Genomic DNA, 24,480 nt, shown 5'->3' with positions numbered 1-24,480 from the left:
CTAGTGGAGCAATCCTGATAGTTACATACTCTTTGTTTGAGCACGTGAGAGGCTCTCCGTGTGCTCCTGCTTTCACTGATCGCTGTGCGTAATGGCGCAGGGCACACTGAGTATGTACTAATAGTATGTACTCATTGGAGCACCCAGGGGGCTATTCAAACGGGCCAACTAGTAACATATCACTCCTGAAAATTATCTTTGGTTTTTCACGTGAGATAAATCTGCCCTACGATTGGATTTTGGAAAACCATGTGAAGGTGAACCAATTCCGATTGGACACTCACATTGCGCACGTCATCACACAGCTTCTATGAGGAGTACAAAGATGGCCGATGGCTGGCTCACAAGTCTGCGGAGTTAACTTTTCAGCAAAAAAAGTATGTTTCTATCTCATATCATTAAAAAGTTATTTATAATTTAGTAAAGCTTTGTCTTAGCCATCGTATACGACGGCGTCAGCCCCAGAGGGTTAATGTCTGTTCATCTTTGTGGCTTTATACTTGTTTGTAAGCCCGACTTTGAGATCGGTTTATCGAATGGCTCAGAGTTTTAAGCTCTTCTTTAGACCGGGCTGGAGGAGTTGCTGGAATAAGAGCTGTGGCAATTTGATCTTAAAACCTGTGACGAGCCGTAGTAAGAGGAATCACTCTGCTGGTCTCAGTCTGTGGCGGCTATTATTCAAACACAGCAAGTGAACAGAGGTTTGCCTTGTCACCACAAACCATCTTTGTCAGTCACAAACAAAAACATTGCTGATCAAACCATTGCTGAGGTTTGATTCTCGTCTGTCATGGAACAGTCAGATCACTTTATGATTCTTTATTCTGGAAAAAAAAACCCTTTCTCTGCTTACTGGGTGTTTTTCCTTTTTATTTTCCTTCTGGTGAGAATGTCTGTGCTTTTGTTTGTTTTGTTTTTTTCTCAGTGGTCTTGGTTACATTGTGGGGGGGCAAGTCAAGAACGCGACCAACGACTGGCACTGGGCTCTGCGGGTGAGTTTGCATTTCTGAAACCACATTTAATCTGTTTTTGTTTGTTTTTTGCCCTGTTGTTTATTGATGCTTTGTTTGTTTGTTTTTCTGGTTTGATGACGCCGTACTGTTTGAGTCCTCGGAGGATGTTCTTCACACATCAGTCACTCGATTTGTCGCTTTGTTGAAATAGTCAAACGCTTTTTCGATCAGTCATATCAGTAGGAAGTAGCCGTTCCATTTTGCAGCAGCAGGTTATAGTTTTATGTTTGCGTGTGTTCATTGATAAACATTGTGTCGTGATGCTTGTGTGAGTCTGCTTTTCTGTGCAGGCTTTATGTCGTTTCATTTGAGATTCAGCTACATGACACGCACGCTCATCTGTGCATAGGTGTCTAAATACCGCCCCCTGCAGGACTGTCAGTTTGTGCAGACATATCTGCAGGAAAAACATCTAACAACAGTGATGTCATCAGCTTGTAGTCAGAGGTGGGATGAAGTCACCAGCAAGTCACTCTCAAGTCATGAATCGGCAAGTCTCAAGTCAGCTTGCAAACAATTGGTGGTCATTATGACTTGAGACTTGACTTGTGACTTGCCGATTCCTGACTTGAGTGACTTGCTGGGGACTTCATCCCACCTCTGGCTTGTAGGGCAGAACATTGCATCGTTGCCTCCTTAAAATTAGTTTAAAGAAAAGAGAAATACTGTATACTCAAAGTACAAGACTTTATTAACTCCAGAGTCACAAACGGTACAAAGCAGTTTCTGTCATCTGAACTCAGTAATGTCCTCACTCTCACCATTTTTGTTCACACCAGGTGACTCCGGCATTGGGGCTGGTCGCCGTGCTGCTGCTGCTCCTTGTGATTAAGGAGCCGAAACGAGGCGCCATCGAAGCCGGACCGGAGCATCACCTGAACCAGACGAGCTGGGTGACAGACCTTAAGGCTCTGTCCAAGAAGTAGGTTCAACCAAGAGAAATGAAATACAGTCAACGAATTCACACAACATACCATGCCCTCTGACCTTTGACCTACATCATATAAAGAGACACACTGGATGCAAATTGAACAAGTAGAACAGAATCTGGAGCTGTGATCAATTTAACAACAACTGGAATTGCTGAGTTGGAAGCTGGATATTCAGATAAATTCTGTTTTCATCTCAGTCATTTTGTAACATGATCATTTTGCACATTCTTAAAGTTTTGACTGATTGTTGATTTTGTTTCCTCTGCAGTACCAGCTTTTTGTTGTCCACCTTTGGCTTCACAGCGGTGGCGTTTGTGACGGGCTCACTGGCGCTCTGGGCTCCTACCTTCCTGTACCGAGCCGCCGTCTTCACCGGAGAGAAAACGTCCTGCATAAACGGAGACTGTGCCTATTCAGACAGGTCAAAAATAGAAGCACAAATGCAAAAATAAGAGACTTTGGCTTCATGCAGAATTCATCAGGTGTATTGCTACACATAGCGATTATAACTATTATTTTTTAAATCAGTTCATCTGTTAGTTATTTTTTTCAATTAATCTGTCAATTTTTTTGTAATCTGTTATTAATTAATCTAACAATAAATTTGCCCAAACTAAAATTTAAAAGCTTGTAACTTAAATTTCACAGCATGGTGGATTAGTGGTTAGCCCTGTTTCCTCACAGCAAAAAGGTCATGGGATCACTTCTGGCCAGGTCGTTTGTGTTTGGCGTTTGCATGTTCTCCCATGTTTGTATGGGTTTGCTGCCGGTGCTCCGGCTTCCTCCTAAAGACATGCAGGTTTAGGTGAATTGGTGACTCTAAATTGACCGTAAAGAAATCAGTGTATTTACGTAATTGACAAGTCACCATAGTCAGTTTACAGTTTTATAGCAACATATACAATGAATACTAATTATACAAATGAATATTAATTATAAAAGTAAATATTAATTAACAGCTTTTAATTTTCTTACATCAAAACAGAGATCTACATAATTGCTGCGTTTGATACTGTGGATCATCATATTTTGCTTGATAGGTTGGAGAATTCTTTGGGGATTACTAGAAGTGCCCTTGCCTGGTTGATGTCATATCTGTCCAGTTGTTCTCAATGTGTCTTGTATAATGGCACTACCTCTGACCTTGCTGACATGAGATTTGGGGTTCCACAGGGATCTGTTTTAGGCCCCTTGCTTTTCTCCCTGTATGTGGCACCCCTTGGGCATATACTGCGGAGTTTTGGGATTGCCTTTCATTGTTATGCTGATGATACTCAGTTGTACATGCCGATAACTGCGGAAAATCTCACTTCCATAAAATCCCTGGAGGACTGTCTTCTATCAGTGAGAAGTTGGATGTCTAGTAACTTCCTACTTTTAAACTTTGATAAGACTGAAATGATGGTTCTTGGTCCAGCGAGACATCGGCATCAGTTTGACCAGCTGGCGCTCAGCCTGGGTTCATATGTCATACATCATACGGACAAAATGAGGAACCTTGGGATAATTTTTGATCCCAAGTTGTCTTTTGACCTCCACACCAGGGCTGTTACTAGGACTGGTTTTTTCCATCTGAGAAATATAGCGAGGATCCGCCCCATCCTGTCCATGGCTGATGCTGAGACCCTGATTCATGCTTTTGTTTATTCTAGACTAGATTATTGTAATGTTCTATTTTCAAGGTTGCCACAGTCCAGCATTAGGGGTCTTCAGCTGGTTCAGAATGTTGCCGCAGATTTCTGACACGTAGCAGAAGATCTGAACATATCACACCCATTTTGGCATCTTTGCACTGGCTCCCTGTCTCTGTAAGAGCAGATTTTAAGGTTTTGCTATTGACTTATAAGGTTGTTCATGGACTGGCGCCATCTTATCTGGCTGATCTGGTGGAACTCTACGTGCCGGCCCGGGCTTTGCGGTCACAGGATGCGGGACATCTGTGTTCCCAGGGTGAAGAAGAAGTCAGCAGGTCAAAGAGCCTTTTCGTATCGTGCACCCACCCTGTGGAACAGTCTTCCTGTGACCGTGAGGCAGTCTGAGTCCGTGGACATTTTTAAGTCAAGACTCAAAATGTATTTTTATTCTCTTTCTTATGAATAGTTTTTGTTTTTATTTGTTTTCTTCTTTTACTTCTGTTTTTGTTTATGTATTTGAAATTTTTTTAAATTAATTTTTAATTATTTATTAAATTTTATGTTCACTTGTTTTATGTAAGGCGCCTTGAGACGACTTTTGCTGTGATTTGGTGCATTATAAGCTAATTAAATTAAATTACATATATATATATAATAGAACATTTTCCAAATGTCAGCATTAACTTTATTTATTTACTTATTTATTCTGTAATATTTTACAGTACCTCAAAATGTTTTTAGCACCATAACCAACTGCTGATTTTACACTATTTACTACATCTTCTGCTACCTTTGTGCTTTATTATATGCACAACTGCATTTTTTCCTGTGCAGTAATTTTACCATATCCATTCATACTATGCATATATATATATATATATATATATATATATATATATATATACACACTCAGTCTATTTCTATTTTTCACAAAATCTGTTCACATTAGTATTTATGCACCCACCAGCAAACATTACAATATACTTTAGTCACCTTTCTTTAATGGAATTTTTTTTCTTTTCCTTACTACTGTATGACTCTTGCTGCTGCAACGAGTAATTTTCCCCGCTGTGGGATCATTAAACCTTACCTTAAGGGGGGGTGGGGCAGGGTTAGTGATGCTCTTTAATTCCTTGTCAGATTTTTTTTTTTGATTAGCATCAGAAGCTTCCATGTGTTTTCCTTTGTTATTGTTTGTTCCTGAATGTCCCGTTTTGGTTTTCTTCCTGACAGTCTGATTTTTGGTGGCATCACCTGCGTGACAGGTGTGCTGGGCGTTGCCAGCGGTGTACAGGCTAGTCGGCAGCTGAGGAAGAGGACGCCTAGAGCTGACCCATTAGTCTGCGCAACCGGGCTCCTGCTCTCTGCGCCATTCCTATACCTGGCCATCGTGTTTGCCCAGACCAGCACTTATGCCACTTACGTAAGTTTTCATCACCTGACCCACGCTAACTTGAATGACTTTTCATTTAGCACCACCAACAGGAGATTTAATATAACGCCTAAATAATTCCTTGTTATTTGATTGGTTTGTATGTCACCTGATATTGATCATTCCTCCCATTTGCCGTTGTGTTCCATTTACCGTGCGAACTTGGTTTCATTTACCGTGCAGTTTTGGTTCCATATGTTCTGTACCACTGAATGCTGCAACTACATTGCACTCACACTAGCGGCAACACCACTTAGCTTAAAAACAAACATGATAGGGTTTGTTTTATTGATGGTGCTCATTCTTCTAACACACACACACACACACAAAAATGAAATCCAGTTGTCCTGATTTTTCACTGGGCTGAAGAAAGCAGACGGCAGTCTGTACACGAAAAAGTCAATGGACGGCATCAGGTACGGACTGCATTGTCAGGATTGTTAGGCATTATATAAAACAAATGTTTTTTTGTTTTTTTTCATTTGTACAATGGAGAGAATATGTAACATTTCATATTTCTCATGAAATATTCTTACCATTGCACAAATGAAAAAACATTCATTATTTGTATAATGTTGATTCAGTGGAAGGACTGAAGAGCTTTAATGTTGTTGGAGCATTTCAGCGTCATGCTTCAGTACTTTTAGAATCCTGAACTTCCTACAGTGGGAGGAAAGGTTTCAGCAGAGTAAGTTTGATGTTTTCTGTTATTACATCGAAGCAGTGACTTTATTTTGGGTTAAATGTGATGCATTTCCTGACAGGTCTTCATCTTCCTGGGAGAGACGTTTCTGTCAATGAACTGGGCCATCGTAGCTGATATACTGCTGGTGAGAACTTCTGTTAATTCACATTGTTTTAGAAAAACCATGAAATGTCACAATTATTAAGGAGGTGATTAGTTATTTATTTAAATTTGGTAAAGATATTTTGCATGGAGTTTAAATTTGGTAAACTCTTGGATCCGTTGTGTTTCAATCACAGCCCATGTTGTTACAACTGACCTTTCAGATAATGGTGGCCACAGCGTACATGGCTATTGTTTTAGCTAGCAACTATCCTTTTAGCTTGCAGCTATTGCTTTGGATAGCTTGAAGCATGACTTCATCAAAGTGTAAAATTTTACCAAAATGATCACGATTGTCTGAGACAAAACGTAACAGTATAGTTTGTTCTCTGGCTAAAACTATAAGCTACTACACATATTTAATGAATGATTTGTAGTTGGTAGTGGGCAATATTTTTGATGCTGGCAAATCAGTAATTATAAGCACAACCTGGGGAAAATAGCAAAAAAACAAACAAACAAAAAAACCTTAATACAGCAGTCTTCAGAATAATAGTAGTGCTATGTGACTAAAAAGATTAATCCAGGTTTTGAGTATATTTCTTATTGTTACATGGGAAACAAGGTACCAGTAGATTCTCACAAATCCAACAAGACCAAGCATTCATGATATGCACACTCTTAAGGCGATGAAATTGGGCTATTAGTAAAAAAGTAGAAAAGGGGGTGTTCACAATAATAGTAGTGTGGCATTCAGTCAGTGAGGTTGTCAATTTTGTGGAACAAACAGGTGTGAATCAGGTGTCCCCTATTTAAGGATGAAGCCAGCACCTGTTGAACATGCTTTTCTCTTTGAAAGCCTGAGGAAAATGGGACGTTCAAGCCATTGTTCAGAAGAACAGCGTAGTTTGATTAAAAAGTTGATTGGAGAGGGGAAAACTTATACGCAGGTGCAAAGAATTATAGGCTGTTCATCTACAATGATCTCCAGTGCTTCAAAATGGACAAAAAAAACAGAGACGTGTGGAAGAAAACAGAAAACAACCATCAAAATGGATAGAAGAATAACCAGAATGGCAAAGGCTCACCCATTGATCAGCTCCAGGATGATCAAAGACAGTCTGGAGTTACCTGTAAGTGCTGTGACAGTTAGAAGACGCCTGTGTGAAGTTAATTTATTTGCAAGAATCCCCCGCAATGTCCCTCTGTTAAATAAAAGAAGAGAGCATGTTGCCTTATGCTGAAGAGGACATGCCCTTGAAATGGGTGTTTCAACAAGACAATGACCCCAAGCACACTAGTAAACAAGCAAAATCCTGGTTCCAAGCCAACAAAATTAATGACTCGCAGATGTGAAGAAATCATGAAAAACTGTGGTTATACAACTAAATACTAGTCACAGGATTGCTAAAAAAGCAGTTTGAACATAATAGTTTTGAGTTTGTAGCATCAACAGCAGATGCTACTATTATTGTGAACACCCCGTTTTCTACTTTTTTTTACTAATAGCCCAGTTTCATAGCCTTAAGAGTGTGCATATCATGAATGCTTGGTCTTGTTGGATTTGGGAGAATCTACTGAATCTACTGGTACCTTGTTTCCCATGTAACAATAAGAAATATACTCAAAACCTGGATTAATCTTTTTAGTCACACAGCACTTCTATTATTCTGAGCACTACTGTATAATGGGTAATACTCAAATTATTTTTTTCAAAATTAATGCTAAAAATGCAGGTGGCCCCCTCTGCAGGCCCACCTCTCGGGTGCAGAGAGGATTGGGTGGCGGTCGAGGGCGGGTGTCCCGGTGGCCCGGTCCATGCTCACAGCCCCTGGCTGTTGGGACGTGGAATGTCACCTCGCTGGGGGGCAAGGAGCCTGAGCTTGTGCAGGAGGTTGAGACATACCGACTAGAGATAGTCGGGCTCACCTCCACGCACAGCATGGGCTCTGGTACCCAACTCCTGGAGAGGGGCTGGACGCTTCATTTTTCTGGCGTTGCCCACAGAGAGAGGCGGAGAGCTGGGGTTGCATTGCTTATTGCTCTCCAGCCTCAGTCTCCATGTGTTGGAGTTCACTCCGGTGAACGAGAGGGTCGCGTCCCTACGCCTTCGGGTCGGGGACAGGTCTCTCACCGTTGTCTCGGCCTACGGGCCGAGCAGCAGTGCAGAGTACCCGACCTTCCTGGAGTCCCTGGGAGGGGTAGTAGATAGCGCTCCGACTGGGGACTCCATTGTTCTCCTGGGGGATTTCAACGCCCACGTGGGCGGCGACAGTGAGACCTGGAGGGTGGTGATCGGGAAGCACGGCCTCCCCGATCTGAACCAGAGTGGTATTCAGTTGTTGGACTTCTGTGCTAGTCACAGTTTGTCCATCACGAACACCATGTTCGAGCACAAGGGTGGCCATAAGTGCACGTGGCACCAGGACACCCTGAGCCGGAGGTCGATGATCGACTTTGTAGTTGTATCATCTGACCTTCGGCCACGTGTCTCGGACACTCGAGTAAAGAGAGGGGCAGAGCTGTCGACCGATCACCACTTGGTGGGTGAGTTGGATCCGCTGGAGGGGAGGAAGCCTGTCAGACCTGGCAGCCCAAACGTATCGTGAGGGTCTGCTGGGAACGACTGGCGGAACCCTCTGTCAGGGAGGTCTTCAAACTCCCACCTCCGGGAGAGCTTCTCCCAGATCCCGGGGGAGGTTGGAGACATGGAGTCCGAGTGGACCATGTTCTCCACCTCCATTGCTGATGCAGCCGCTCGTAGCTGTGGTCGCAAGGTCTCTGGTGCCTGTCGCGGCGGCAATCCCCGAACCCGGTGGTGGACACTGGAAGTAAGGGATGCCGTCAAGCTGAAGAAGGAGTCCTACTTATCTTTGTTGGTAGGTGGGACCCCAGAGGCAGCTGACAGATACCGGCAGGCCAATCGTGCCGCAGCCCGTGCGGTCGCAGAGGCAAAAACCCGGGTCTGGGAGGTGTTCGGGGAGGCTATGGAAGAGGACTATCAGTCGGCCTCGAAGAGATTCTGGCAAAACGTCTGACGCCTCAGGAGGCGGAAGCAGCTCTCCACCGGCACTGTTTATGGTGCGGGTGGGGAGCTGTTGACTCTGACTGGGGATGTTGTTGGGCGGTGGAAGGAGTACTTCGAGGATCTCCTCAATCCCATCGTCACGTCTTCCGAAGAGGAAGCAGAGACTGGGGACCCAGAGGCGGACTCATCCATTACCCAGGCAGAAGTCACCGAGGTGGTTGAAAAGCTCCTCGGTGGCAAGGCTCCTGGGGTGGATGAAATCCGTCCTAAGTACCTTAAGTCTCTGGATGTTGTGGGACTGTCTTGGCTGACACGCCTCTGCAACATCGCGTGGCGATCGGGGACAGTGCCTCTGGATTGGCAGACCGGGGTGGTGGGCCCTCTGTTTAATTAGGGGGACCGGAGGGTGTGTTCCAACTATAGGGGGATCGCACTCCTCAGCCTCCCCGGTAAGGTCTATTCCAGAGTACTGGAGAGGAGAATTCGACCGATGGTCGAACCTCGGATTCAGGAAGAGCAGTGTGTTTTTCGTCCTGGTCGCAGCACACTGGACCAGCTCTACATGCTCCATCGGGTGCTCGAGGGTTCATGGGAGTTCGCCCAACCAGTCCACATGTGTTTTGTGGATCTGGAAAAGGCATTCGACCGTGTCCCTCGGGGCACCCTGTGGGGAGTGCTCCGGGAGTATGGGGTCCAGGGTCCTTTGCTAAGGGCTATCCGGTCCCTGTGCGACCGCAGCAGGAGCTTGGTTCGCATTGCCGGTAGTAAGTCAGACCTGTTTCCAGTGCACGTTGGCCTCCGCCAGGGCTGCCCTTTGTCACTGGTTCTGTTCATTATTTTTATGGACAGAATTTCTAGGCGCAGCCAGGGTGTAGAGGGGGTCTGGTTTGGGAACCACAGAATCTCGTCTCTGCTGTTTGCGGACGATGTGGTTCTGTTGGCTTCGTCAAATCAGGACCTTCAGCGTGCACTGGGGCGGTTTGCAGCCGAGTGTGAGGCGTCCGGGATGAAAATCAGCACCTCCAAATCTGAGGCCATGGTTCTCGACCGGAAAAAGGTGCTTTGCCCTCTTTAGGTCGGTGGAGTGTCCTTGCCTCAAGTGGAGGAGTTTAAGTATCTCGGGGTCTTATTCACGAGTGAGGGACGGATGGAGCGTGAGATCGATAGACGGATCGGTGCAGCATCTGCAGTGATGCGGTCGCTGTATCGGACCGTCATGGTGAAGAGAGAGCTGAGTAGGGGGGCAAAGCTCTCGTTTTACCGATCGATCTACGTTCCGATCCTCACCTATGGTCATGAGATTTGGCTCATGACCGAAAGAACGAGATCGCGGGTACAAGCGGCCGAGATGAGTTTCCTCCGCAGGGTGGCTGGGCGCTCCCTTAGACATAGGGTGAGGAGCCCGGATAAAGCGGAAGAAAATGGATGGATGGATGGATGCTAAAAATTTGGTGCAAAAAAATTACTTACATTGGGTCAACTTAGTGTTTTCTGGAGTAGTAAGTCACTTTTTTCTTTTTTTTTTTTTCTTTTTTTTTGCTACTTTGAGAGGTCCTGTGATGTATATAGTCTGGTGCGATTTACAGTTGTATATAAAAGTTTGGGCACCCCTGATGATTTCCATGATTTTCCTTTATAAATCATTGGTTGTTTGGATCAGCAATTTCAGTTAAATATATCATATCACAGACAAACACAGTGATATTTGAGAAGTGAAATGAAGTTTATAGGATTTACAGAAAGTGTGCAATAATTCTTTAAGCAAAATTAGGCAGGTGCATAAATTTAGGCACCCCAACAGAAAAAAAATACATCAATATTTAGTAGATCCTCCTTTTGCAGAAATAACAGCCTCTAAACGCTTCCTATAGCTTCCAATGAGAGTCTGGATTCTGGTTGAAGATGTTTTGGACCATTCTTTACAAAACATCTCAGGTTTGTTGGTTTCCGAGCATGGACAGCCCACTTAAAATCACACCACAGATTTTCAATAATATTCAGGTCTGGAGACTAAGATGGCCATTCCAGAATGTTGTACTTGTTCCTTTGCATGAATTCCTTAGTAGATTTTGAGCAGTGTTTAGGGTCGTTGTCTTGTTGAAAGATCCAGCCCCGGCACAACTTCAACTTTGTCACTGATTCATGAACATTATTCTCAAGAATCTGTTGGTATTGACTGGAATCCATGTGACCCTCAACTTTAACAAGATTCCCAGGACCTGCACTGGCCACACAGCCCCACAGCATGATGGAACCACCTCCAGATTTTACTGTAGGTAACAAGCGTTTTTCTTGGAATGCTGTGTTCTTTTTCAGCCATGTATACCGCCCCTTGCTATGTCCAAATAACTCAATTTTAGTTCCATCAGTCCACAGCACCTCATTCCAAAATGAAGCTGGCTTGTCCAAATGTGCTTTAGCATACCTCAAGTGACTCTGTTTGTGGCGTGTACGCAGAAAAGGCTTCCTCTGCATTACAGCATCATACAGCATCTCTTTGTGCAAAGTGCACTGTACAGATCAACGATGCACAGAGACACTGTCTGCAGCAAGATCATGTTGTAGGTCTTTGGAGCAGGTCTGTGGGTTGACTGTAACTGTTCTTACCATCCTTCGCTTCAGCTTATCGGAGATATTTCTTGGCCTGCCACTTCGGGCCTTAACTAGTGCTGTGCCTGTGGTCTTCTATTTCCTCACTATGTTCCTCACAGTGGAAACTGACAGCTGAAATTTCTGAGATAGCTTTTTGTATCCTTCCCGTAAACCCTGATGCTGAACAATCTTAGTTTTCAGGTCATTTGAGAGTTGTTTAGAGGCACCCATGTTGCCACTCATTAGAAGAGATGCAAAGAGGGGAAACTTTTGCAAATGGCCACCTTAAATACCTTTTCTTGTGATTGGATTCACCTGTGTATGAAGTCAAGGGTCAATGAGCTTCCCAAACCAATTTTGTGTTCTAATAATTAGTGCTAAATGCATTCACATCAATAAAATGACAAGGGTTCCCAAATTTATTCACCTGCCCAGTTTTGTTTAAATAATTATTGCACACTTTCTGTAAATACTAGAAACTTCATTTCAGTTGTCAAATATCAGTGTGTTTGTCTGCTATATAATATATTTAACTGAAATTTCTGATCCAGACAACCAATGGTTTATAAAGGAAATCATGAAACTTATACCGAAGAATACCAATTCGTTGAATTTCCATTACAGTGTAAATGAGAAACACAACATTCAGCTGCCTTTTTGTTCTAAATAAATGCATGGGAAATTGGGAAACTTCATAACAGGGCTCAATTACTTTCAGCATTTGATTTATACCAAGTCTGGTCACACTTAAAGCATTCATTATATGAATGATCGTGATGGCGTCACTACTTTGGGCTTTTCCTCATATTTTTTGCGATCATTGGGCTCCAGAGATAAAACAGTCATGTTCACTTCAAGCAAATCTAAATAAATGTCTTTACCAAATAGCAAAGCAACCTATTGAATGACACCACCAACTGACTAAATGTATGTCTGTTCCCGCGTGGTGCTGCAACGCACAGCAGAGAAACAGAACATAAACAATAACCGCTAAATGCCATAGTGAGCTGGGTTTGCACTGGACTCACTGTTTTGTTGTACTGTCAGTCACTTTGGGGAAATGTTCCACATACAGAAAATCTCCACAACCAAAATCAGAGTTTTCCCAACATCAGAGCCTGCACTGTGTTAATGGGTCACGTGTGATATATTAAATGAGGAACCCGAATATTCCAAAATGGCAGACTCCACACTATGGTAGACAATTAAATAAAATCCAGTCTTTCGTGCAATCACAAAAAGCTAATATATTAGCAGAGGTTACTTTCTCCTACTCGTCCTTCTAATATAAAGACATAGAGTGGAGAAGGAGGAGAAAGAACAATGTTCTTAGGAAACAAAGTTTTGTTTTGTTTTTAACCTAGAAGACCACACTCTTGAATAAAAAGCGGGGAAAAATTATTATATTTTTGAAACTTATTTGGACTATATTAAACAACAAGGACAGCTCTTGAAAGTGCTTTCAAGAAAATTAACGGTGAGTTTATCTTTTACAAATTGTACTACAAAAGAAAAAACATTTAATTGCATTACACATTTACCTCACATACATTGGCTTGCAAAAGTATTCAGCCCTTTGGTATTTCACGCATTTTAAGTTGTTTATGGCATTTCAAATGCAAAAAGTAAATCAGGCTTCTCATTATAAAAATTTGTAAAATGATCTTCCTTAGACTTGAACTGAAAGTAAATCTCTACAACTTGATATAAATTAATTAAAAATATAAAAGCCAAGAAGATGGGTTCCATAAGTAATTAGCTCCTTTGGTATAATACCTGTAAATAATAAGTTTATTTGCCAGTTTTCTTCAGACAAGTCAGGGGATGGATTTCCAAGTCACTAAATATTTCATGAACTTTAATTACATCAGTTATGAAGAAATGCAAACAGTATGGCACTCTATGGCAAATCTGCATGGAGTAGACAGTTCTCAAAAACTGTGTGACTGTGCAAGAAGAAGGGTGAGGAAAGCCACCAAGACACCCAGACAACCCAGAAGAAGTTATAGGCTTCTGTGGCTGTGATTAGAGAAATTGTGCATAGTGCATGTTTTGCATTTCTGTATCCCCAGTCAATGGTGGGCACAGTTCCGATAATCCAATAACCTATAATTATCGAAGATAATGTTTTCATTATTGGATTATCTTTTTAGATAACTTTAAAAACCTTTATCGGACTAATTATCTTGCGATAAATTTTTGTCCGATTATTTTTATGCCGATAACGTGGTAAATAAAGCTTAACAGCTACAAATATTTATAAAACTTAAAATCAGTTGAGCACCTACCTGTTAAATGTTTCGTAGCTGATGTGTAGTTCTACCTTCTGCAAAACAGAGAACTGCTTTAAGAAGAAACCGCTCTATCCTCTGCAGGCAAAGGAGAACTGATCCCCCAAAAAAACCTAATTTCTTTTAACCCCAAACTGGTACGCAGGCAATATCACCCAAGTCATCCAGAGGCATACATTTTAAACTTATGGTTCAACTTTGTCAACTAATGTCGGACGAGTTATTTAAATTAATGTCATGTCTGAAGTTTTATAAAGTGAAAATATCAGATATATTTTTAATTTTAAAGTAATGTGCTAATTTTTAAGGTTTTAGTGTGGATATATGCTGTGCCCAGCAATGCATTATGGGTAGGATAGGGTAATCTCAGTACGTTCACGACATGAGAAATGCATTTGAAACACTCTGATCAGGCTCTACGGACAACAGCATTAAACTCCAGTGCCTAAAACTCTCGTGAATATATTCCCTGGGTTTATAGACATTATTGTGTCTGCGTTTATTAAATTCCATGCATCTTAAATGTAGCAGACACGGATTATCTGGAATTTTGTTTTGGTAAGTTTTCAAGGTCTCTATTGCCATCTATTGGCCAGTAGTGTTCATTCGCCCTATTGACATATCCCATAATCCCTTGCATGCCAAAGAGTTGCTGCAGTCAAACAAACAACATATAGAGAATCAACACGATGACAGTTGTAAATTAATATTATACTACAAAAATGTATTTTTTATGCTTTTCGTCACGTTAATAAGAGACTGCATGCATGATACCCTGAAAATTTGCTAAAACAATTATAACAAATAATCTGTCTTTTATGTTTAATCTGCATGGAATTTAATAAACGCAAACCAAATTTCAGACATATATTAGTCTCAAACAAAGAGGACAAACAGTGTTGTAAAGAGCAAACTTCACTTTCCCCCAGAACGACATGATCAGGAAGCAATTATAGTTCACAGCAGCTCTGATTGAAAATAACAGAGAGACAACCTGTGATTCTCGCATGTTTACATAAAATAAACACAATAACAATGTCTGTAAACCCAGAGAATATAATCACGAGAGTTTTAGGCCCAATATAAAAATAGTTTTATGTTGCAATGTTAATGGTGTTGTCTGTGTGCAGCGGTTAAAGTGCGGCGTGATCAGAGCGCCTCATTGCAGTTCTCAATGTTACTGAGTTCTCACAGCACGGCGAGCCAACATTTATGTGTCAAGACAATATTGAGTGCACGTTTTACAATATAATAAAACATGTGCACATCATCATAAAACGTGCGCACATCATCATAAAACGTGCGCACAACATCATAAAATGAGCGCACATTCGCTCCACATGCAAAACATTTTGCGATGACACTTCCAGGGCTTCGTAAAAATGCCTGTTTTTACAAACTAAAAAATGGAATATTTTACAAAAGCACATTTATCTGTAAACACCAACACAGGACACACGTCACATTAACGTGTTGGTTTACATAATGAATGACTGAACCAATCATTGTTTAGCAGAGGTACATTTTACCCAGAATCCTTTACTTTCCTTTGTTACAAAACCTCAGAATTAGTGCATTATTCAACATTAAAAGATATGTTATATTTTAACTTTGTACAAATGACAGAATTGACATTAATGGAGATATTCTATAGGTATTAATGTTATTTATAAATCAAAACCATAAGTCAGTACTGCTTTATTTTCCAAGACCTCCGCCTGACTGGAGCGTTGTGATTGGGTAGAGAGCTGGCCTTTGTGGCTGCTCTCAGCTTGCTTCTGTGCTGGAAGCCATGTAGTAAACAAGAGCTTCCAGCAGGGGGCAAGATGTTCAAAGACAGAAGTGTGGGCTCATTGTTTGGGTCTGTTGTCACTTTTGATGCTACCAGCAACATTCGTGGTGTTAAAACTCAAATTCAGTTTATTAGTAATTGCAAATGTACCAGAGACAATACTGGAATTTATTGGTTATCTGTAACTTCCGATACATTTTTGGATGGTTTATCGTTTTATCTTTATCAAAGATAACTATTCAGTTATCTGATTATCTGTTATCGAAGTTAATTTTTTGGTTATTTATGCCCACCACTGTCCACAGTTATACAGCTTCATGATGAAGTGGTATAGAGGAGGGTTTTATTAAAAAGAAGACCTGAAACTTCAGCTACAGTTTGCCAGAAGGTGCATCTGAGATGCATGCCTAGATTTAATGCTTTGGTGAAAGAAATCCCTCAACATCACATTGTACAGATTTATTTTCAGTTTGAGTCTAAGAAAGATAATTTTAGAAATTTTTATATTGAGAAGCCTGATTTCCATTTTGTATTTGAAACGCCATAAACAAATTAAAATGCGTAAAATACCAAAGGGCTGAATACCTTTGCAAGCCACTGTATGATCATCTCTTCAGTGGCATAAAGAAGCACTTTTCTCTCGTTTTGCACTTGTTATATTAACATTATTTAGGTCTTATCTTCTGATCAAATCCAATCAATTTTATTTATATAGCGCCAAATCACAACAAACAGTTGCCCCAAGGCGCTTTATATTGTAAGGCAAGGCCATACAATAATTACGGAAAAACCCCAACGGTCAAAACGACCCCCTGTGAGCAAGCACTTGGCGACAGTGGGAAGGAAAAACTCCCTTTTAACAGGAAGAAACCTCCAGCAGAACCAGGCTCAGGGAGGGGCAGTCCTCTGCTGGGACTGGTTGGGGCTGAGGGAGAGAACCAGGAAAAAGACATGCTGTGGAGGGGAGCAGAGATCAGTCACTAATGATTAAATGCAGAGTGGTGCATACAGAGCAAAAAGAGAAAGAAACACTCAGTGCATCATGGGAACCCCCCAGCAGTCTAAGTCTATAGCAGCATAACTAAGGGATGGTTTAGGGTCACCTGATCCAGCCCTAACTATAAGCTTTAGCAAAAAGGAAAGTTTTAAGCCTAATCTTAAAAGTAGAGAGGGTGTCTGTCTCCCTGATCTGAATTGGGAGCTGGTTCCACAGGAGAGGAGCCTGAAAGCTGAAGGCTCTGCCTCCCATTCTACTCTTACAAACCCTAGGAACTACAAGTAAGCCTGCAGTCTGAGAGCGAAGCACTCTATTGGGGTGATATGGTACTATGAGGTCCATAAGATAAGGTGGGACCTGATGATTCAAAACCTTATAAGTAAGATGAAGAATTTTAAATTCTATTCTAGAATTAACAGGAAGCCAATGAAGAGAGGCCAATGTGGGTGAGATAATGCTCTCTCCTTCTAGTCCCTGTCAGTACTCTAGCTGCAGCATTTTGAATTAACTGAAGGCTTTTCAGGGAACTTTTAGGACAACCTGATAATAATGAATTACAATAGTCCAGCCTAGAGGAAATAAATGCATTAATTAGTTTTTCAGCATCACTCTGAGACAAGACCTTTCTAATTTTAGAGATATTGCGCAAATGCAAAAAAGCAGTCCTACATATTTAATATGCGCATTGAATGACATATCCTGATCAAAAATGACTCCAAGATTTCTCACAGTATTACTAGAGGTCAGGGTAATGCCATCCAGAGTAAGGATCTGGTTAGACACCATGTTTCTAAGATTTATGGGGCCAAGTACAATAACTTCAGTTTTATCTGAGTTTAAAAGCAGGAAATTAGAGGTCATCCATGTCTTTATGTCTGTAAGACAATCCTGCAGTTTAGTTAATTGGTGTGTGTCCTCTGGCTTCATGGATAAATAAAGCTGGGTATCATCTGCGTAACAATGAAAATTTAAGCAATGATGTCTAATAATACTGCCTAAGGGAAACATGTATAAAGTGAATAAAATTGGTCCTAGCACAGAACCTTGTGGAACTCCATAATTAACCTTAGTCTGTGAAGAAGATTCCCCATTTACATGAACAACTTGTAATCTATTAGATAAATATGATTCAAACCACCGCAGTGCAGTGCCTTTAATACCTATGGCATGCTCTAATCTCTGTAATAAAATTTTATGGTCAACAGTATCAAAAGCAGCACTGAGGTCTAACAGAACAAGCACAGAGATGAGTCCACTGTCTGAGGCCATAAGAAGATCATTTGTAACCTTCACTAATGCTGTTTCTGTACTATGATGAATTCTAAAACCTGACTGAAACTCTTCAAATAGACCATTCCTCTGCAGATGATCAGTTAGCTGTTTTACAACTACCCTTTCAGGTGTCCTCAGGAACTGCTGCAACCTGTTACCACGTGTTACGATTAATAGAACGTGTTGCTGGCGAATTATCAGGAACCATTACGCACGGTCAAGAATAATGTTCCGCGTTATTGTGCGTAACAGTGCATTGTTACGTTCTGTCACATTGTGAATGAGGCAAATTATCTCCACACACCCATATTCATTCAACATTTGTTGAACAATTCAGATCGCTCCAGTTTGCTTTTCAAAATCCACAGCAGAAGCTTAGTTGGGCTCTGTGCCATGGAGTGACACAGAAAGGAGGAGGAGACTGAGAGATCTAGATGTGTGGCTCCACACGGCTCTCGTCTCGCGCGTTTTCCCAAACATCAGACACATGCAGCAGGTGGAACATCTGCAGGAGCGCGCTGATGAGCTTTGGAATGAAACTTTTAGCTGACTTGGCATCACTGTCCTTCTTCAGCATACTGCAGCAATGAAACTGAATGCGGCGCAGCAGGGTTTAATTGTGCGCACGTCAGAGAAGAACGCTATCACGCACTATTAACGATCGCCACTAATCAAGACAGATCAGCACGCTCAGTTGTGACCTCCACGACATGAGGCGAAATGAGGGTAGTGTGTGACATTCGTGGAAGAGTTTTTGACAACATGCTCCACGAAAATCATGAATATCACGTACCAACACACACTATTAAGAAACCTATTCAGATGCGTTAGCTCACATTAAGAATGTCAGGAATGTGCCGAGAATGACGCAAATATGACATTCGTAACGCGTCCTGCCTATGTGTAAACGCAGCATAACGCAGTGTGTGCCTGATAAATAAATAATGCAGCAATGAAGTGGTAAATGCGACTTATTCTCTAGTGCAACTTGTATACTTTGTTTTTACCCCTCTTTGAGGCATTTTTGAGTCGGTGCGACTTATACTCCAGAAAATGCACTAATGCATTTGCCAATCACTGATGCACTTATTTAGGTCAGCCCAACAGTTCTCTGATTTTAGTGTGTTTGACTCAACAACAAAAACAAACTCTTTGCTTGCCATCCATGCAGCTGTGATGTTTATTCTGTTGTTTTAGTTTAGCTGTTCCACATCACATTTTATAAATAGTGATTTTAATAGCAACAGAACATTGCTAATGAATTACTGTGAAATTAAAATAGTGTCACTAAATTTCTTCGGTTTGTTTGTTTGTTTCCCCCCCAGTAACCATTTTAAATGTTTTCTGTTTGTTTGAAGCGTGTTCTTATAATGGAAATGTTTTCAGTACGTAGTTGTTCCGACTCGTCGCTCTACAGCCGAGGCTCTGCAGATCGTCGTATCACATCTATTGGGAGATGCAGGAAGTCCGTACCTGATTGGAGTGGTATGTTGTATTTGTCAGGAGACACTGATACACACACGCACATATAAAATTATTCTGTGCTGTGCTCGTTTATCAGTTTGTAGGCAAATGAAAATTCAGAAAGCCTTTGCTGAGTGCTTTTCACAAAAGCGTTTGAAGCAAAATGAAGTGTATTGTTTTTGTTTGTTTGTTTTTAAAGAGACTGACCTTTAGTGGACTAACAAATGTAGCAAATGCTTCATGAAGCCTCATTTGTCTACCAGTCGTGGTTTTATTCATGCTTATCGTCTCTGTGCTGTGCTTCCCTTCCCTCTACTTCCTTTCTGTGCTAAGCTAGACAGTGAGTTTCCCACTACTTCTGTTCTTTTTGTTTGCTTACAGGTGTAGGTCAGGGGTCTTCAACTCCAGTCCTCGAGGGCCGGTCTCCTGCACCTTTTAGATGTGTTCCTGGTCCAACCCACCTGAATCAAATGGCTGAATTACATTCCTCAGGATGCAGTCTAGTTCTCCAGAGTGCTGCTAATGACCTCATTAACTGACTCAGGTGGGTTGAAGCAGTGACACATCTAAAAGTTGCAGGACACCGACCCACAAGTACTGGAGTTGAAGACCCTTGGTAGGTCCTTTTTACCATTTAATTAATAAAAAAAAGGATTTTCTTTGGCACCACTATAATTTTGTTCATTAGTATTTAAAGTATTCAGAATCTTTAGATCACCTTTATGATCAAATTTCACCTTCGCTGGAAACTATTTTCAGTTTTGACCCACATGGGCTAAAAATAAAGAAAAAAGATGCCAGGACACACTGGGAAATTCAGTTTTCCAGCATGCTGTTTGAGGATCCAAGGACTCCGCTATATTATATATGCTGGTGTTGGCTGCATTGAGTTAAATAAACTCAGCTGAACTTCAGCTGTAGAGATGGGTATCAAAAATCGATTCCTTTTAAGAATCGTTAAGAAATGATTCAATCCACCGACATCAGTGGCCTTTTGCTTAACAATTCCCTTAAGGAATTTTGTAAAATTTGGTACAAGTACTTGTTATAGGTTGGTAATATGCATATTATCATATTGTTTGACTTGGGTCAGTTTTTTTTTTTTTTTTTTTTTTTTTTTCACGAGTTATGGCCCTTGATTTACAAATCTAGACTCATGAGTTGGTGTCTGCATTCTGAAATCAACTATCACATACTATGGAATGTTATCAGAATGTAGCAAGCACTTGTACCAAAGCGGCATTTGCCAGCCGGAGATATTGTGCTCTCAGAGCACTCTTATTTTTCATTTTCATTTATTTATTTTACCCACAGTGCATTTCTATGAGCTCCCCAAAACAGTACACTAAAAATCCCAAGAAATCCCTACATGGGAAATATTCATAATTTGCATAAATCCAATATGGCTGCCATCCTGTGCATCTGTAAAGTATTCACAGCGCTTCACTTTTTCCATATTTTGTGATGTTACAACCTTATTCCAGAATGGAGTAAATTAATTTTTTCCCCCTCAAAATTCTACTCACAACGCTCCATAATGATAAAATGAAAAAGGTTTTTTGAAATTTTTACAAATTTATTAAAAATAAAAAAACTACGTAAACACGCGTACGTAAGTATTTACACCCTTTGTTCAGTACTTTGTTGATGCACCTTTTTCAGCAATTACAGCCTCAAGTGTTCTTGGATATGTTGCCATAAGCTTGGTGCACCTATCTTTGGGCAATTTTGTCCATTCCTCTTTGCAGCATCTCTCAAGCTCCATCAGGTTGGATGGGGAGCATCGGTGCACAGACATTTTCCGATCTCTCCAGATATGTTCAATCAGACTCAGGTCTGGGCTCTGGCTGGGCCACTCAAGGACATTCACAGAGTTGTCCTGAAGCCACTCCTTTGATATCTTTGCTGTGTGCTTAGGGTTATTGTCCTGCTCAAAGATGAACGTCGCCCCAGTCTGATGTCAAGAGCGCTCTGGAGCAGGTTTTCATCCATGATGTCTCTGTACATTGTTGCATTTATCTTTCCCTCAATACTGACTAGTCTCCCAGTTCCGGCTGCTGAAAAACATCCCCACAGCATGATGCTGCCACCACCATGCTTCACTGTAGGGATGGTGGCTGGTTTCCTCCAAACATGACGCCTGGCATTCATGCCAAAGACTTCAATCTTTGTCTCAGCAGACCAGAGAATTTTGTTTCTCATGGTTTGAGAGTCCTTCGGGTGGCTTTTGACAAACTCCAGGTGTGCTGACATGTTCCTCTTACTAAGGAGCGGCTTCCGTCTGGACACTCTACCATCCAGGCCTGATTGGTGGATTGCTGCAGAGATGATTGTTCTTCTGGAAGGTTCTCCTCTCTACAGACAGGAATGTTGGAGCTCTGACAGAGTGACCATCAGGTTCTTGGTCACCTCACTAACTAAGGCCCTTCTCCCCCAATCGCTCAACTTTTGCATTTATTTTAGATCTTTTAAGGCTGTAAAACCCCTCACTACACACTTTATACACTTTTCTCAAACAGGCATTAACATTTTCTCACTTTTCTCTCCTGTGTAAACACTCTTTTTTTCTTCTGAACGAGAAGATTATAAACAGACACATGCAGAACTCTCCCTTCACTCTCTGCCTCTGGAGGTACGGATGTGGGACCCGCAAAGAATCCAAGTCCTCTCTCCATGGCCACGGAGCTCTGCAGCTGCGATCAACATCCGCATCAAAACAGTGAGCGTAGTCTCTGGACCTGTTGCACAGCAGACAGGACGGTGGTGTGAGTGGCCCGCTGCTGCGTTTACCGAGCCTGCAGATTCAATAAGCGCATCGGAGGCAGTGAGAGCAATTGCCATGATGCTGACCGGTGCCGCGACCGGCCCGCCTGATAAGGACGCAGAACACAATGCTCTGTTAAAAAAAAAAAAAAAGCATGCAAAATTGCACTAAAAAAAATCCGCAAAACTGTGAGGCCGCAAAAGGTGAACTGCGTTATAGTGAGGGACCACTGTACCTTGTACACAAACTGCCCCACGCTGTTGTTTGCTAAATTTTGAACTTCTTGAAATTAGCGCCACGCTCAGAGATGAGCCTTGTTAGCTGAATATTCTGCCTCTGAGCCACTATTCTCCCAAGTTTGTTGAATAACTGGACTCATACCCTAAAAAAAAAAAAAAAAAACATGCTACGTGGCTCATTATTCATCCTTCATTATTCGGTGGTACCAGGGCTTACTTCATCACAGACCATGGCCAAGAGGTTCCACATATGGCTGTGTGAGTCAGCTATATGTTAGCTATGTGATACAGAGGTGTGGTGCTGCTGCCAATCTTGGATGGCTATAGAGATGATCCGGCAACAGAGAATTCCACATATCTGACAAGAACAAGGACATGTGCAGGAGTGGTTGTGCACTTTGCTGGTGGAATAATATTCCTGAGCAATCAGGCCAACAGACAAAGATTGATACATCATCTTAGTGACAAAGTGGAAGGGGCTGGATGCTGGAGAGATCAAGCAAAACATCTGTTTACTCTGCTAAACACTATTCTATTGGAGATGACACAGACCTGTTTGTCCAAATGGAGGTACATGAGTTGTTTCTGGCACCTGAGCCTAAACCTTCATCAAAAAGAGAGTATGCTGCATAAAACAAGCCAAAGAATGTCTTGGTCCTGATGTTTGTCATCACTTGCTCTTTGTTTGTGCAGTACTGGGCTGTGGCACAACCGCTCACCTATTTGGACTGGGTAAGGGTTTGGCACCAAAGAAGTCTAAGAGTGATCTGTTCTGTAAACAGTGAGGGTGTTTTATCAATTAGAAGAGACACAAGACATTGTGGCGGGTACAAAGGGAAAGGCTGTATGGCGGAGATGTTGAGAAAGGACTTGATGTAAGACTATTCCATTTATTTTTTATTAAGATTGCAGAGTACATCACATGTGAAACCACAAACTCAACCACAAACCTCTGCAGCTGCAAAGTACCACAGTGTGAAAGTAATCGAGTGGTCAGGCACAGGTGGTGATCTGAAGCCAGCAGAGTGGGGTCGGCATATAGCTGAAGAGGAATGTCGGCCAGTACAGACAGATCTGCCTGCAGCACCATCAGGACTGCTAGGTGTCATATGCTGCAAATGCACAAAGGATTGCATCACAAGAAAGTCGAAAGTATGACGTGTCTTGCTCTGTCACTCATGGAAATTCTGCAGTACAAGTTCTAACTCACAGCTGCCAGATTTCACTGATGAGTCTGATGTTGACCGACCTGGTTGAACATAACGTTGTGTTAGAGTGTGCTTTATTTCAGATTGTCTGTAATTAAAGGCAAAAGTGTTAAGGTTTGCTGTAGTTTATTTTATTTTTTTTTAATACTTTTGATTTTTATTAGGTTTCACAATTGATTATACAAACATTTCATAACAATTTCACAATGACAAAACATATTAACAGTCGGCTATTGTAACATAATCTATCCGATGAATGATATAAACAGAAGTCAGGGATGAACATTAGCAAAAACTTAAGTTTTATGAACAGTAATTTATATGACATTTGGAAGGAGCTTAAGATCAATCATTCATCAGATCCATGTAAATTAGGCCATTTCCCCCACCTTCTTACATAGAGATCTGGTTGTAGTCTAAGCATATATGTTAGTCTTTCCATCTTACGAGTTTCTTCAAGTTTTCTCAGCCAATCTTCCAACGTTGGTGGATCTGGGTGAAGCCATTTTTGGGTAATCATTTTTTTGGCAGCAGCTCCCATCATTCTAATTAGATATCTGTCATTTTTTGTAATTTCCTCTGGGAGGTCTCCTAATAATAATGTCGACATGGGTTGCAACAGTTCTAAATCCATAATCCGTTCAATTTCTAGTATGACACTGTTCCAAAATCCAGCAATTTTTGAGCAGGACCAAAAAATGTGGGTGTGGTTGGCCTCCATGTCCCCACAGTCTCTCCAACACTTAACAGCTCCCGAATTTCTCCTTTGTTGTTTTGGGGTTATGAAAAATCGGACCAAACATTTCCAACAAAATTCCCTCCAATAAGAAGAACAAGAGGTAGACATTGCTGATTTACACGTATTTTCCCATTGTTCATCTGAAATATTCTTATCTAGTTCTTTCTCCCATCTTCTTTTAATATAATCTGTTGATTTACAGTTGCCATTCAATAGACCTTGGTAGAGTTTAGAAATGATCGATTTGCATTGATTGTGGTATGTCTGTGTAGCCAAACGCGTTATCTCATTATATT

At 41.5% G+C, this 24,480-nt stretch overlaps 1 protein-coding gene across 1 annotated transcript in view; it reads left to right on the top strand.

Moving 5' to 3' along the window:
• spns1 (spinster homolog 1 (Drosophila)) overlaps positions 1 to 24,480 on the top strand; it is a 47,905-nt gene that overhangs the window by 15,634 nt on the left and 7,791 nt on the right. Inside the window, exons 6-11 of the mRNA XM_034190064.1 lie at positions 926 to 992; positions 1,793 to 1,935; positions 2,214 to 2,366; positions 4,813 to 5,002; positions 5,776 to 5,841; positions 19,157 to 19,255. Of these exons, the coding sequence (XP_034045955.1) occupies positions 926 to 992; positions 1,793 to 1,935; positions 2,214 to 2,366; positions 4,813 to 5,002; positions 5,776 to 5,841; positions 19,157 to 19,255 (718 nt within the window). The remainder of the gene's footprint in view (positions 1 to 925; positions 993 to 1,792; positions 1,936 to 2,213; positions 2,367 to 4,812; positions 5,003 to 5,775; positions 5,842 to 19,156; positions 19,256 to 24,480) is intronic.

The sequence above is a fragment of the Thalassophryne amazonica genome, chromosome 16 (genome assembly GCF_902500255.1).
Source record: "Thalassophryne amazonica chromosome 16, fThaAma1.1, whole genome shotgun sequence".
NCBI classification, from domain to species: domain Eukaryota; kingdom Metazoa; phylum Chordata; class Actinopteri; order Batrachoidiformes; family Batrachoididae; genus Thalassophryne; species Thalassophryne amazonica.
This window is presented reverse-complemented; position numbering and strand designations above follow the sequence as displayed.